The 15785-nt window shown below is 39.4% G+C and overlaps 1 protein-coding gene across 1 annotated transcript; it reads right to left on the reverse strand.

Moving 5' to 3' along the window:
* Positions 1-10088: 10088 nt before the first annotated feature.
* LOC107093694 (iroquois-class homeodomain protein irx-1-like) lies at positions 10089-14031 on the reverse strand. The gene is made up of 5 exons (XM_015388899.1): positions 13498-14031; positions 12189-12434; positions 11220-11940; positions 10962-11022; positions 10089-10474 (listed from the first exon to the last, which is right to left on the reverse strand). The coding sequence occupies exons 1-5, from the start codon at positions 13735-13737 to the stop codon at positions 10426-10428; spliced, it is 1317 nt and encodes a 438-aa protein (XP_015244385.1). The 5' UTR covers positions 13738-14031; the 3' UTR covers positions 10089-10425.
* Between the last annotated feature and the right edge of the window lie 1754 nt (positions 14032-15785).

Below are 15785 nucleotides of genomic sequence, written 5' to 3' on the forward strand. Positions count from 1 at the left end.
AAAAGGAGAGATTGCCATGCATTAATTATCTGCAGCTCCCCTGCCCGGCACTAACACACCCATATTTCTGAATGGGTTCTGAACAAAGAGGCAGCGAGTTCATTGCCCCCTCAGGATTCTCGCAGCATCACACGAAGCTATGTTGCCTTGCTAGAAAAAAAACAGTGGATAAACACTGCTTCAAAATGGCTGAAAGGATCCAGCGATGCGAACACCCAAACACAAACCCTCCCTCCATCCAAATCTGTCTCTTCCCTCAGATTATTGCCATGAATAGGCACACAAAAGAAAAGAGTGACCACTCCCCTCTTTCATAGCATTTGTTATGTGTATGTTCCCCGTATATTAAATTTGTCTTCTTTAAAGTAAAATGACCATGTTTGCTATTTGTCTGTATGCTACTAGCAGCTGCAACAAGACAATAAACGGAGGCTAAGCAGCAGCAATCGGTAAAGTCTACATTGTGGAGCTTGTTGAATTACCCATGAGTTTTGATACTTTGCCTTTGTGCGAATGGCTAATTCCACTAATCCCTATGGAAGAACAGTGAATAGCATAAATTCCCTATGATATCTTCTTCAGACTAAACATTTGCTCACTTACGTATACACTGAGTACAAAAAATGATTCTGTTCCCAACAATACGACGGATTTAACCCCATGCCCCGCTTATCCTGCAGTCACATGCTTTAGCCTCATTGCGTCGTGGAAGTACATTTCCATTTCAAATTACGGCTTAGCTGTGAGTACTCCCATGGATCCAACATGGATTTCTTGAACGTAGGCCTTAAGAATGGGTTTCAATGGTTAATAATTGTTCCAATGGACATGAATAAATACAGTCATAAAACTTTGCCTTGAAACTGTCAAGCTATTTTTTTTTCTCACACCCTTGGTCAGTTTTACTACAGCCGGTGAAACACTGACCCATCTTCTCGTGCTCACTGAATGTTTTTTTTTTCACACCTTAGCTACCTCTTTCATCTTTCTTAGCTTCTTGTCTCATTGTCTCTCGTTTTTTTTTTCCACCAGCCTCACCCACATCTCTTTCAGTCCGACTGGACCTCTCAGTGGGGCTATAGAGTCCTAACTTGTCTACATTTACCCCCTGAGTGGGCCGGCCCGTAGGCCGCCAAGAAGGGAGTCCCTCCTTTTAGTGCCTTTCCATTCTCCCCGAGTCAGCCTACCCTCTCTGTTTTCACGACCTCCGACCCCAGGCCATGGCAACATTGGCAGGAATGTCAGGAGTGATTGGCAGGATAAAGGGTGCAGGCTTCTCTCTTGCAAAAGCGGATTTGAGGCACTTTGAGGGGTGAACAATGGCAGAATTGGGCTAGATTGGATCACTGATGAGCTGATGACTGTCAAAAGAGCACGTCGTCTTTACATAAGCCTGATTATCTCTGCGTGGCAGAGGAGCAGAGAAGAGGAGGCAAGCAAGTCACTGTGGTCACAGGTGCTGTGTGATAGTGGGAGACAGGCAGGGAGCTTACCCCAATGAAGAGTACCTCGAAAGGGGAAAAAAAGACGCACACGACGACCAGGCTACAGGGCTTGGACCTTTCTCATCCACTGGGGGCCCTTAACAAATCTATTCATGGGACAGCGGGCCCTTACACATGTGGGCATGACCCGCAAGAGAATAGTTTGAGGGTGAGGATGTGAGGGGGGATGGCACATTGAAGCAATTATTGTTCAGTCTCTAAGCATCCCAGCAAGACAAGAACAGGAGGTGCGAAAACTAGAGGAGTACATATCGTTGGTGAGACGCTGTAAGAAAGGACCACTGGGATAATCTTTAACAAGGATTAGGGCCCATCAAAGAGCCCACCATACAATGCTAAAATAGCAAAGGAGACACTGCTCACACTGAGAGTTTAAGAGGTGAATACGCTTCTAAAATATATACTATATAAAGAACGTCACCAGAGTGGCAATGTTTCATGAAGCTACACCAATAGTGGTTTTATGTCTTAAAAAAGTGCTTGCATTATTAAAAAAAGAATTGTGCTTCCAAACTGTACAAAATGGGGCAGACAACACATAACACTTCAGCCTTGAGTTTACCTACACTTAGCACATGCCCAACCATCACATATATTTCAGGAATTTCAAGATTTCTATGACCAGTTATTTATGCCGGATGGAAACAAAAACAAAACAATCAAAAACAAATTAGTAATCTTTAAGACTAAGAACTAAGTGCATGGGATTAAAGTTGTCATGTATTTTTAGGTAATCCACACCGGATTTTGCGTGAACCCATCTTGGGAAGCTGCAGAAAAGCTACTCATCTTTTATAGCCATAAATAAAAATTTGGTAGCTATCAGAGTGGAAATGTCACCAGGTTTTCCTTCAGAAAGACATAGATCAGCTAAACTAGCATTGAACTGGCTTATTTCATTGATTTTCCTCTTTGTTAGATATCCTAACCTCTTTGGACAGTGGAGCGTTATTGCTGGCACAGAAACAGCCCTGCAACATGATGCTACAATGAGCATGCTGGGTTGCAGTACAGTGTTCTTAGTTTTGAATGCATCAACTTGACTCATCCAAAAGAATCCTTTCTGTTATTGTTTCTATATACTGTAACTCAGTCATTGCCCAGTGTATTCATAAATAGTAATTAAAAACCTTTATTAATTTTGAAATATAGTGGATAGCAATACAAATTGGCTGTAAAGATGTTACTTACTTGAGACATAGCTGTATATATATATATATATATATATATATAGTCCAGCCTATAATGCTTGAATATATTTAGACATTTTCAAATTCTCTTCCTCTGTCTCAAGAAATTTCAGTAAAAGTTTATTTTTCCTCTACTGTATGAATTGTTCCTAGTTGTATACTACTGTAGTCAGTGTTTGATCCTTTATTTCTGGCTTTCTATGAAGTTGCAGAAGAAGATGCAAAATGTAATATCTTTGCAGACGTTTATAGTAACACAAGCCAGGAAAGCAAATCATTGATTTTTTCCCCCCCTTCTTTTTAATTTGCTCTCTTTTATAACAAAACATATTTTGGACCCTCTGCGAAACTGATTAAAAAGCTGTTTGAAGTCATTTTGTCAGCTCCATCATGCAAAGTTTCCAACTTTCAAATAATACCATATTGTTTGGGCACATGCGAAGATCGGCCATGCCGTCTGGCTTTGACGAAGTGCAGAAGAAGGGAAGCGTGTGCAAAGGCCTAATAACTTCCTCAACGCCGCTGATGGCAGTCTGTCAGAGTTGGCAGAAGAAGTGAAAATGGCCTCAAGTGTCTGGCGTCTTTCCATAATGCTCTCACATCAATGAAAACTCTCCTCATCATCATCATCATCTCTCTTTTCCTAATTTTCTCTATTTAGATTCCCAGTTCATCCCACAAACTGCGAACAGATAGACAGAATAAATGATAGAGTTTCAGAGGCACTTTCCGCATACTTAGCACACTTGAAAACTTGAAGTAAATTGAAGTATTCAGCTTCAGTGTATCTAACTGGGAATTTCTGTGTAATCCCAACACAAAGTAGTGCATAACTGTAAGATTAAAGGAAAAGAATGTGATAAATTCTTTTTTACAAATAAAAACTTGAACAGTTTGGTATAGATTTGCATTTAGCAGAGGTGTCAAGTAACGAAGCATAAATACTTTGTTACCTTACTTAAGTAGAAATTTTGGCTATATATACTTTACTGGAGTAATTAATTTTTTAAACATTTTACCTCTACTCAATTTTTTTTTGCAATTATCTCTACTCTCTACCCTTTACATTTTAAAAATAGACTACTTAGTTTTGTTTCATTTAAGCTAAATTTCGTTATGACATGTTGGTATTTAAAAAAAAATAAAAACCATCAAAATTATCAGTTTCATCCAGACATTCATTTATTTGGGGTTGGACATAACAAAATAAATAGTTTTTCAAGATGATGCAAAGTTAAAAATGTCCCTCTTACCATTAGTGATAAAGCTAAGAAAATTAAGTATAGTGTATAAGTCTCTTATAGTTAGAGGGGCTCAGGTTATCCTGAGCCACTTCTATACTGCAGTTATGCTGCTATAGACTTAGACCTCTGGAGGACATAAGGACCACTTTTTCATCATTCTGCTTCTATCTCTATTCTCCCACTCTGCAGAATCTGTTAGTTCAATCTCTAACGTTAGGCTCTCTCTATTTTTTCCCATAGTAGCTTGGCCTCCTCTGTTCCTGTTTGGCTGTGACGCCATTCTGGAGAGAAATATTAGCTCTGCTGCTGCCATCCTGTTTTTCTGACTGTGACTGGCTGCATGTGCTCTTTTCATCCTCTGACGTGGGAGCTGGCTTGGAGCTCGTCTGCCTGGCTGTGTGTTTCCTGGACGGGGCCGCCTTTTACAGTTGCTTTTTGTATCTCTGTTTCTGTCTCCTTGAATCCCAGTCGGCCTCTGCAGATGGCCGCTCACACTTAGCCTGGTTCTGCTGGAGGTTTCCTCCTGTTAAAAGGGAGGTTTTCCTCTCCACTGTCACTACAAGCATGCTTAGTGTGAGGGATTGCATTTGAGTCAATGAGTCGATGCAATCAACTGGTTTTCCTTAGATAGAAAACTTTGAATCAGTTTGACTGTATGATCTGGTGAACTGTAAAGTGCCTTGAGATGACATGTGTTGTGAATTGGCGCTATATAAATAAACTGAATTGAAATTGAATTGGAAGTTATCATCCAGAAATGCAGAAAAATTTTCCTTTAATAGGGATGTGCAGTTACCAGTAAAAGGTTTATACCACCTGTCCTTAAAACTTTTCCCTGCATTACTTTTACTTTTATAATTAAAGTAGTTTTATAAATGCACTTTTACTTGAGTTGATACTCTAACTACTACAAAATAGTTTTAAACAGTAGGATTTATACTTATATATACTACTTGAGTACTAAGCATTTCTCTTACTCCAAACTTTTGACACCTCTTACATTTAGTCTCTCCACTCTCAAAACTGAAGAAGTAATACACAGAAAACAACTTCTTATTGAACAGTTTAGATTTATGTGACGTCCAGCTGTTCTGTTAAGACCTCAGTTCATTAGGTAACAAGCAGCAAAAATAAAAAGGTTGATTGCAAGTCCCATATGTCATTAGCCTTGAGCCATGCAGAGGACATGTCAAACATGTAGTGGCAGCATTATGCTGTGGGAAATGCTGTTATTTAGCAATTCCACGTGGCCTTCTAGAAGGAGGAAAAAACTTGACTTTTTTGGAAGTTTGACCTCCATTCCGATCAAGGGTGAGATGCAACTGCTCCAGCATTCAGCACAAGGATAACTTTAGAGCAGAATTTAAATGAAAGCATTGTCATAATCCTAAAATGGCCCAAAGTCAAACCCTCAACACGATGATAATCTCTGGCATCGTTTGCAAATTGTAGATGCTCTGCATTCAATCTGACTGAACTGGAGCTATTTTACAAAAGGAATGAGTAGAGTGTTTTAATCGTTAGGTGTGCAAAGGTCTGTTGGGACATAAACCCAAAACACATCATATAAATTCCTGATATGTAGAAAAGTCAAGAAGTTATGATTAGATTTCCAAGAAAACTCTGATGTGCTTTTGGGAATATAAGAGTCTAAAAGCTAAAATCTGATAACGTTGGATATAAAGCAGAGATTTAAAGGAGAGGTTGATAAATTGATTGTTCAGCACTTTAAAAGAGGAGATTTAATAAAAGCTATAACTGTTCTGCAGACTTCAGGCTTAGGAGGAGATGATTGCTTCTGCCCTGATTAGTCAGGTGGCAGCACTGAGGCATCTCTCAAGGTCCAGAATCCCTATTGGTGCTTCTTCATCTCTGTTGAGGTTTATCTCTGTATCTGAATTTACCCATGCATTTATAATCATTAGAGCAAACACTCCGCTAGCACCTATATTTTAGTCACCAGCTACTGATATTAAATTATCTGAAGAGTTAAACAAGGAGCCCTAATCCTTAGTGGCAATATAATAATATAATCCTTAAACTTTTTCTTTTATTCATACACATCCTTAAATTTCTGCGTAGAACAATTCACAGGGTTAGTGAACATAAACACCAGAGCTACTTGTCTATCAACTGTGGCCTGTCACAATACAAGCTTAACCTAAGAGCTGCAGAGGGTGATGTGTTTCTAAACCAGGCACAGGGGGCCACATCTTTGAGAAACACTTGCCATTAGCAGCCTCGCGACCCCCCACCAACCGGGCCCTTTCACTCTGAGCCTCCTCTCCTCAAGCCTTTGACCATCACAAGGAAGCCACACAAACCCCAACCCACCCAGCCCCTCCCCTCCTATCCACCTCCCCTTGAGTTGTCGCCCCCATACTGGCTGCTGGCCTTTTCCCGGTTGTCTGATCCATATTTCAGAGGCAGCAGCAGTGACACCAAGGGGGTATAATCCAACATTAAAGAACTGCAGGCCTGGGCTGCGAGCACACAGACACCGGTTCACAAGGTCTTGGAAATCTTCAATTTTGATTTCCGCAGTGTCTGCAGTCACTTCCAAGGTGTTGGGCTGAGGATTTTGTGTGGAGGGAAGGAGTTAGAGACGTCTCCTGTACAAAAAGGCTGACAGTGGGTCAGTTTAGCAGGAAAGAGGATCACGATGAGTGAGACAGCCAAAAGCGTCCATTTCACGGTGAATAAGAGAGAGGTAAAAAGAATGAAATTAATAAAAGAATGTAAAAAATATTTATATAAACATTTTAAAGCTATAAGATGTTACAATCTAAAAAAACAACCCACCTCCTGACATTAGCATTGAAATGTAACCAGTAGATTTGGTCCCAATCAGATGATGAGTTATTTAATACCTTTTTCAGTGGCTCAAATCTTTTTCACACAGACAAAAAATCTCCAGGCAAACTAAAACATAGCAGTAGAAAAAGGCATAATTGGTCAAATGCGCCTGAGGTAGGATGAGCAGATTTAAATACAGAGAGAAAACGCTGTGCTCTAAGCCAGTAGAAAATATTGTACAAAAATGATTGGATAAGTATACTAAAAAAGGTTTAGAGAGCTTTGTTTTGTAAAAGCCTTTGTTTATTCTACTGCATCCACAACTCAATGCATTTATGACTGCTAAAAGCTGTTAGGATCCAGCTTGAAGCATTCACATGTTGGTTATTTTTTATGTGATCCATGCCAAGAAATGAAACTCACAATGGTATCTTGATAAGGTGTTTCGGTTCGCACCTTAGTGAGAGTGATGTTTACATCTAAGCAAATAATCTGTAACAAGGTGGGAATCGAGCCACATGGTAAAAAGGCCAGTGTGACGACACCCTTAATGTTCTTGTGATAAGATGTTTAAGAAAGTGCTGGATAGGTCAATGTTTTCTCTGGTTTTTCAGTGCAATTAGCAGCCATGTGCTTCATCACCTGTTGCTGCCCATTGTCAGTCAGCAGACTCAAACAAAGCCACCTTTCCTTTACAGCAAAGGACACATCTTGAATGTTTCCAAGTAATAATGCCTGTACTTACATAGCACTTTTTCAAGTCAGAGGACTTTACCAAAGTGCTTTACACTACATTCAGCCATTCAACCCATGACACACACTCACACACTGATGGTGGCAAGCTACATTGTAGCCATAGCTGTCCTGGGGTTCACTGACAGAAGCAAGGCTGCCATACACTGGGCCCTCTAACCACCATCAGTAGGCAATACAGGTGTGGTATCTTGCCCAACGACACAACCACACTGAAAGCCAGAGCCGGGGCTCGAACCGACAGCCCTCTGATTGCAGGGCAAACTCCTGCACCCACTGTCTCCAAATAGTGGCCTTTTCCACGTTGCGAAAAAGATAAATTCTATGGCATTAAGTTACTATTTATGAAAAACAGTTTAAAACAGCTTGAAAAGCAGCATGCAGAGGTTTTAGAAACACTAGTTTTAAAATTTCATGTCATTAATTTGCAATGATTTGAAGTTCTATTCCCCCCAAAATAAATAAATAAATAAAAAAGAAGTGTGAAATTTGTTCATTTACAGAAGCTAGCAAGAACAACTTCAACAAAGTTTTGTAGAAGTCAAGGGTAGAAATCCAGGGAAGTACTTATAGGTCCTTCCCAATGTAGCATTTCTCAGTGTAGAAACCAAGCCACCTTTAAATTTCTGACCAGCTATGCAATCCCACACAGTAAAAGATTGCGAGCAGAGTAGGATGCTCTATCCATGGTCCTGTATTTATCTCTTAGAACATAAACCATTATGGTTTGTAAATCTCCCTTTTATTCCAGGTTGTTGGAAATTAAATCCAGTAGCTCAAATAGTATAAATGATGGGTTTTTTTTCTTTTCTTTTACAAATACAGTCCAAAGTAACATAATGGCTGGTAGATGGCAGCTTTTCATCAGCTGACTGACTGAAGTAGTAAGCATTTGGGGGAAGCATTTTTGGTTGCAAAAAGAAATTGCTTCCTGGGTGTTCTTCTTACAGTTTGCTAGAACACTGCTTATGTTATGTAATGTAACATGTGTATCTAACTGGGAATTTATGAGAAATCTCAACACAAAGTACAGCACAGCTGTAAGATGAAAGGAAAAGAATGCGCTCATTTCTTTTTTTTAACAAATAAAAACTTGAACAGTTTGGTATAGATTTGCATTAGCAGAGGTTATGTATGTAATGCTGAGTGCTAAATACAATTCATGAAAATCATTTTAAAAGCACCTTGACAAATTAAGTAGATTATAATAGGTAAATTATACATTTTTGGTAATGGTACTGAATGCAACATAAAAAATATCAAAATACATGTACCCAAAGAACTTATGTGCGGAAGTGACGGCTGTGCTGAAATGATCAAATCAAGAGAACCTTGCAACAACAACAACAAAAAAATGTGAATACGTATAAAAGTGTTTCCCTAAAGCTAACTGCATATAAGTAATCGTAATTATTATTATTATGTTTTTTGTTGTTGTTCAAAAAAGTCTGTTTTGATACAAACTAATTGTGCAGCCATGTTAGGCAAAATCTATCAGTAACTATTAAAAAGTCTGAGAAGTCTCCTGCATGGAGGTACATTTCGTAACACTGCTGGCTTCCGATATGATGATCATGGGTTTTATCCCAGCCTGAGGTCTTCCTGGTATCAAAAATATTTACATTGGAGAAAACTTTACCAGATTTATCATGATGTTTCATGGCTATTGAAATTACATAGACTCAATTAATACAATCTGAGTAAATTTACTAACTTAGGTAAATTCAAAAGCTTGTTTTTCACAGTGTGAAAAACAAGCATATATAATAAAACATATAATATATAATAAATATATATATGATAGAACTCCGATAAACAGTCAACCTACGAAGGTCTAATTACTTTTGATGCGAGTGGCATCCATCTTAAATGTGGAAGTCAGGCATGATCCTGTTGCATTCCATTTCCAAATTGCAATTGTAACTTTTGGAGACGTTTCTGCTTAAATTTACACTTTCCAAGTCTGGAATTTGGATTTCTGAGGATACATGGAATACTCTATAATTAGGATTGGGCTTGAAATGGGCTTCTAAACAAACCTTGTGTGTAGTTGGACACAATGGTTGCAAGCTGGGTCTCATACAGGTAATGATAAAATACTTTCAGTACGTACAACACACCTGCTACTTCTGTGGGTTTACCTTAAAATGTCCTGCAATCATGCCTCTATAGGCTAACATTGGGCGACTATTTTATCTTCTATCCATATTTATCTCCCATCCAAAAACACTGATTTTTCAGGTGACTTATCTACCCCATATGGTCTAAAATGTAAATATAAAGCAAACATAATGAACCATCTGAATTCAGCTCGTTATAATTGTGTTGCTCTACAGAGAAAAAAATAGTGTAATATTCTGTGCAAAAAGTACTAATATGGAAAATAAATCTGACAAATATTCTGTTTGTTTATGGAATCCCAATAATGAAAAAGATGGCATTATTATAACTGCAATAATCAATCATGTCATCTTTGCGCAACAGACCAAATAACTGGATCGTTTTTGGAAAAATATTTGATATTCGGCTAAATTAGGATCATCTGTTAAAGGTGAGAAACCATGTTAGTTTTACCGGTATATAATAACACTGAAAAGGTGGAGAAGTTTTCAATAATAAACGTTTATACTGACATTTATTTAGGTCCCAAAAAATATACTCTTTAAAGACAAATTCATAATGTGTATTTACAAACGTCCGAGTTTTTTTTTTTTTCATTCACAACAAAAGGGCTGAGGAAACAAATAGAAAAAGAACACGTAGCAAAACAAACAAATCTCTGACATCTCTTTCGCATGGAGAAGCTAATACTATAACTGGTCGAGCTTTCAGGGGAAAAAAATAGCCTTCATTTAAATGTCCTCCTTTAAATAAAATTATGATTTTTTTTTCATCCATTTTCCTTTTTTTTCAATAGAAAGTTTTTGCTTCATCTTCTCATAATGTTGTTGTCAGAACTCGCTGCGGCGTCGTTCCATGGTGAGGTCTGAGGAGAAGGAACCAAAACAGATTGGAAATCAGACAAGTTTTTAAACAAAAGAAAAAATATATATCTATATATAAAAAAGAAAAGCTCTTGAAATAGCCTATCTTATTCTTGCCATTTCATTTTATCTCAGCATATGGAAATTTAATTAATGGATTTGTGTCTCAATTGCTGATGCTGCCATCAAATACATTAGCCTCATTCAGAGGGGCAGGGTGAGGATGGGGTGGGGGGGGGGAGTCTTTGAATAAATAGTGGCACATTATTTAAATGACATTAGGTGGTGATAAACCCGCTGACAGAGCAGGGGTCACAAGCAGGAGGGCTGATATCTTGCTCTGCTGCCTGGTGAGGCGTTAAAGTGCTAAATCACATGATTTATGTGCCTCCTGCCCAGCCTGATGTGACACTGTTTACCCCTTTGCTTTGAGCATCATTTAGCAAAAGCCTTACAGAATTAAAGCTGATTGGTGTTGGGAAGGATCACCTGTCAGTGATGAGCTGAAAGGGGGACTTGAGGGAATCAGGTCTGCGATCTCTTTCCTCATCTGCAAAAAAAATAAGAAACTTAGGCTTCATCTAGAAAAAAGTTAAAGGATAATTATCTATTTTTAACGTTTCATTTAAAAAAAAAATACAATCCTCTTATATATATATATTTAAATGTAATTGATTTAGGGTGATTTTGTGGGTGTTTTCCTTAATATGTCTTTAATTATTCAATATTATTTTTTTGCAACCATACCATCTCTTTTTGGACTGAAGCTTCCCGATGACTCCACGTCGCTGTCCTCCTCTGAGCCGGACGTCGCTGCGCCTGCGGCCGCGGCGGGCGCAGGCACCGCTCCGTGCAGCGGCAGGTGTCCGGGCGGCGCGCCGCCCAGCAGAGACCTCATGTTCAAAATAGAGTTGGCGTTCATTAGAGCCGCGTTCGCCCAGTTGTGCAGCTTGCCGATCTGGCACGTGTATATTCCGTGACCCGGCAGCAAGGCCGGGTGGCCGGCGGAGGCCAAAGCCGCCTGTTGCGCAAAGGCCGCCGGAGGAGTGGTTTTGTGCGCGCTGTCCGGGGCCGTTGCTGTCTCCGCCAGAGACCAGATTTTGGGTTTGCTCTGCGGTGCTCTCTGGCAGTCCTGTATGCTCGGTGAACGCGCCGCAGCAAGTTTATCTCCAGGCTCCAGCGTCCTGCTGCTCTCCGTGGAGGCCTGCTCCCTGACGGGGAGGCCCGCATCCGCCTCTCCCTTCCCTGAGCCCGGCTCCCCGGATCTCTGCTCCTCCGGCCTCTCGATGTCGACCGTTTCCAAGTCGATCTCTTCCTCCTCCTCTTCGTCATCGCTGCCATTCTTGCCGTGCTCATCCTCGTTGTCGCTGCTGAAGATGCGGCCGTCCCGGTCCTCTGCGCTGCGGCCCCAGGTCACCTTGTTCTCCTTCTTAAGGCGCCTGCGGGCGTTTGCAAACCACGTGGAAACCTGGAAGAATGGATAAAAAGAAAAAGCCAAATGTTATTCTAAACTTATTATAATTATATAAACAATTATCATAAAACAAAGAATAATATTTGATCCCCCTACTGGCTTGGAAATTACACCCATTGCATACTTATTTTCTGCATCATTACACCTCATACAATTATAATCTTAAACAATCTTAACTCACTTTACCCCACCCCCCACACACACATACACACACACAATCAAACAGTCATTAAGCTGCCAACCTGTGTGAGCGTCATCCTTGTAATGATCGCCAGCATGATCTTCTCCCCCTTGGTGGGGTAGGGGTTCTTCTGGTGTTCTTGCAGCCAGGCCTTCAGGGTGCTGGTGGTCTCCCTGGTAGCCGTTTTGGCCCTTGAGGGGTCCCCATATGGGTACTGGCCATACGGATAGAAGCCCTGAGCTGGGTGGACGGGCAGGGAGGCCGCAGGATGGGAGCCCGGGCTGTCCTTCAGCTCATACTGGGAGCCCTGGATAACAGAAAACAACTTGTTGAGCGACTTTTGCACTAGAAAAAAATATTTAAAAAAGCCTTTTTGAACGGATTGAATCAAAGTTAATTATTTTAATCATATTAAAATTAATTAGTGTGTAAGACTTTGGTAACAAATAATATCTGATGATTTTGGGGCTCCACCAATGACAAAAAGTCTTGTGGGTTTATCTCGGTTCTGTTATGAAGGAATATTTTGTAAAAATTGTTAAATAATTTATGGGAAAGTTGTAACTTTATTAAATTTGTTTTTCTTTTTGATTTTTCCAGCATTAACAATAACATCAAACTTCTTAGAGCTGAGTCTCTTAACCTTGAGGATGTCGCTGAATGGTTGACAGGGGAAAGAAAGGTTTGTTAAAATAAATTTTAAAAGTTTTTTAATTTCATAACAGTATAAATATATCTATTTAGCTGTTTTTTTTTACATTTTAAGGGAAATCCTAATGAACAAAACGTTTTTTAGAGTTCAGCTATGATAGTTTTATGTTGTGATCAAACATTATTTATTAAAAGGGCTTTTTATTAAAAAAAGAAATCTTAAAAAAATGTAACTAAATGAAATTGCTACCCTAATTATTTGATCAATTTTACTGGTTAAAAAGCAGCTGTCTGTTTTAATTATTGTATTAAATATTGCCCCTTCAATATAAACCTGCACAATCACATATGAACCTGTTTTTGAAGCAGAATATCTGTTACTGTTACTTCCTTTCAAATTAAAGCCAAAATAAATTACTTTTGCTGCAATTAAACACATGAGATTTTCTTTTCTACTGTGCGCACTCGTGTTATTATGTTTTAAGTTCCTAGGTGTATTTTTAACGTTTAAATAAGCCAGAAATATGGCTAAATTGTAAGGTTTTGGGGGGAAAAAGGAATCAAAATGACCTTTTTTTAGATTAGAAATTAAAATCTAATTAAACATAACTTACTGCATATTTAATAATTGGTTGAAATAACTTTTTTCTTTTAAAAGTTTACTTTAAAAATGTGTCAATGGGGGAAAAAAAGAGGAAAAAGGGAGAAACAGCGGTTACCATCTGGGATATGAGGGCGAGGTCCGCGGCTCCGCTGTACGGCAGAAAGGCACTGTAGTTCGGAGCAGCCCACGGGCTTCCGTACATCCCCAGCATAGAACCGACGGCCGCGGCCGTAGCGGAGGCGCTTATCCCGCCCTCCGCGCCTCCATCCCGGGTAGCCGAGGCCGGCCGCTCGCCTCCGTACACCTCATGAGAGGCACTGAGGAACTGGGGGAACCCCAGCTGAGGGAAAGACATGTCCGGGGGAAGAAACCAGAAAAAAAAAAAAAAGTCCGGTGCAGTTAAGAGCTCCACAAAAGTCAATGAAGAAAGCAGGAAAAAAGTAGGAATCCTCAAAAAGAAGGAAGAAAAAAAATGAGGGAGGGGGGGTAGCTGTCTAAAGCTAAAGATACCCCCTTTATTTCACTAAATGCCAGGCGTCTCCTCCTCTCCGCTGCCACAGAGCAGCTAATGTCAGAGCCGCAGTTTGGCACCTTTAGAGCGGAGTGATGCGAGCGTCTGGCCGCGGGAGCTTTTTGCGGGTGTGGAGCTGACGGACTGATTGGCAGCCTACTTAAGCAGCAAGCTCCTCCTATGCCCGGGGCAGGCGATTAGTGCATTGGTTAGCCTAGGTCGCGCGTATGTGTGTGAATGTATTGGCGGGGATGTGTTAAGGTGTGTGATTTCATTTCTGCAATGTGTGAGTATGTTCGTGCGCAGGCCTAGTTGAATAATAACTATTCTTTCTCTTATTATCATTATGTAGGCACATGTGTTGGTTTGTCTTTGTGTGGAACTAAATATCAAGTGCAGTAAAATTTATGTTATTGGTAATTTCTTAGTTTTGGTGAGATATTTTCCATGGGTATAAAGACATTCCTTGCAAGTGGATTGGCCCCTGCAGGCATCAGTTCTCTGTGAGGCCCCCAGGGGAAGTGCCAGTCAGGAATCATTGGAGCATCAGCGTTAAGATAAACGATAAAGGTAAGAGACGGAAGATGATGGGTGATGGTAGAAGGGTAGGGAGCGTGGAAATGATAAACAGGGCCGATCCAACCTTCTAGGAGACCCTGAACAGCTTATTTCTGGGGGCCCACTTCCAGCTTAACCTACCGAAACCTTAGTAGAAAAATATATTCCTGCAAAAAAAGCATAATTATTTAACACACACTGTCGTCTTGCTGTATGTATTAAGGACCATATGTGAACTTCCTTAGATTTTTTTCTTTTCTACCATTTTAGCAACCGTAACCCATTTTTTCTAACCATCTCCCTAAGCCATATCCTAAAGATAACCAAAACCAACCCATGCATACCTAACCCTAATCTAATAATAAGGAAGTAAGGACCAGCAAAATTTCCTAATTTTGGTACAAACATTGCTGAGTCTTGATGCCAAGACTCACACACAAAGATGACCTATTGTTTTTCATTATTTGTTGCATGTTTCATAATATATATTGCATTTATTAATATTATTCCTCCTAGTTTATTTTAGAAAACATATTTGAATTAAAATGCTTTGACTTCATTACAATAAATTACTTATGCTACTTCTGAAAATAGCTGACTTTAAGAGCCGAGTGACACTAATATCTTCTAATTGTGTTATTTGATGGTTGTTATTCTGTCAGTTTTTGTTTTGTTTGTCTTTTCTGGACATTGAGTCTGGAATCAAGTATCTTGTAAGATGCCAAACTTATGCAGCGTCCACACGCAAAAGTTTGGATGTCATATAATTTGGTGGTTGGAGTCTTGCATTCACCGCTTATAAAAAAATAATTTATTTTAAAGCTTCAGGATGTCCAAATTAGAAGCTGTAAATCAGAAGACTTTGTTAATTGGCAGATTTCTTAGTTCATCTTTAAATACTACAGTTTTAATCACAGAGTAGAATATAATAAACTGATAACATCTGGTAGCCTAGAATTACTTTCACCACTAGAATTTTGCTAGCTGTTATTTCAATAAAAATTACAGAGGCATTTTTTAATTTCTTAAACATTACTGTCCATTCTTAAAGCCATCAGAAATAAAAAGCAATAATTGCTTTTGGTCCTAACATTTAAGAAGTCATGTTTCAGCCAGCATTCTAGTGCAGAAACAGGTGGTGGAGGGGCAAATCTTTTACTCTATATTCACCATAAAGCAACATGTTTTTTTCTGGCCTATAGTTTTCAGACCTTTAGGATTAAAATGATTGAAAAAAACTTTGAATTTACAGTTATTTATTTGGAATAAGTTAGATAGGATAGATGAAAGTTAATGTTTTATCCAAAATGGAAATAAAGGCGTTGTTGCTAACT

Source organism: Cyprinodon variegatus, unplaced genomic scaffold (genome assembly GCF_000732505.1).
Source record: "Cyprinodon variegatus isolate N-32 unplaced genomic scaffold, C_variegatus-1.0 Scaffold441, whole genome shotgun sequence".
NCBI classification, from domain to species: domain Eukaryota; kingdom Metazoa; phylum Chordata; class Actinopteri; order Cyprinodontiformes; family Cyprinodontidae; genus Cyprinodon; species Cyprinodon variegatus.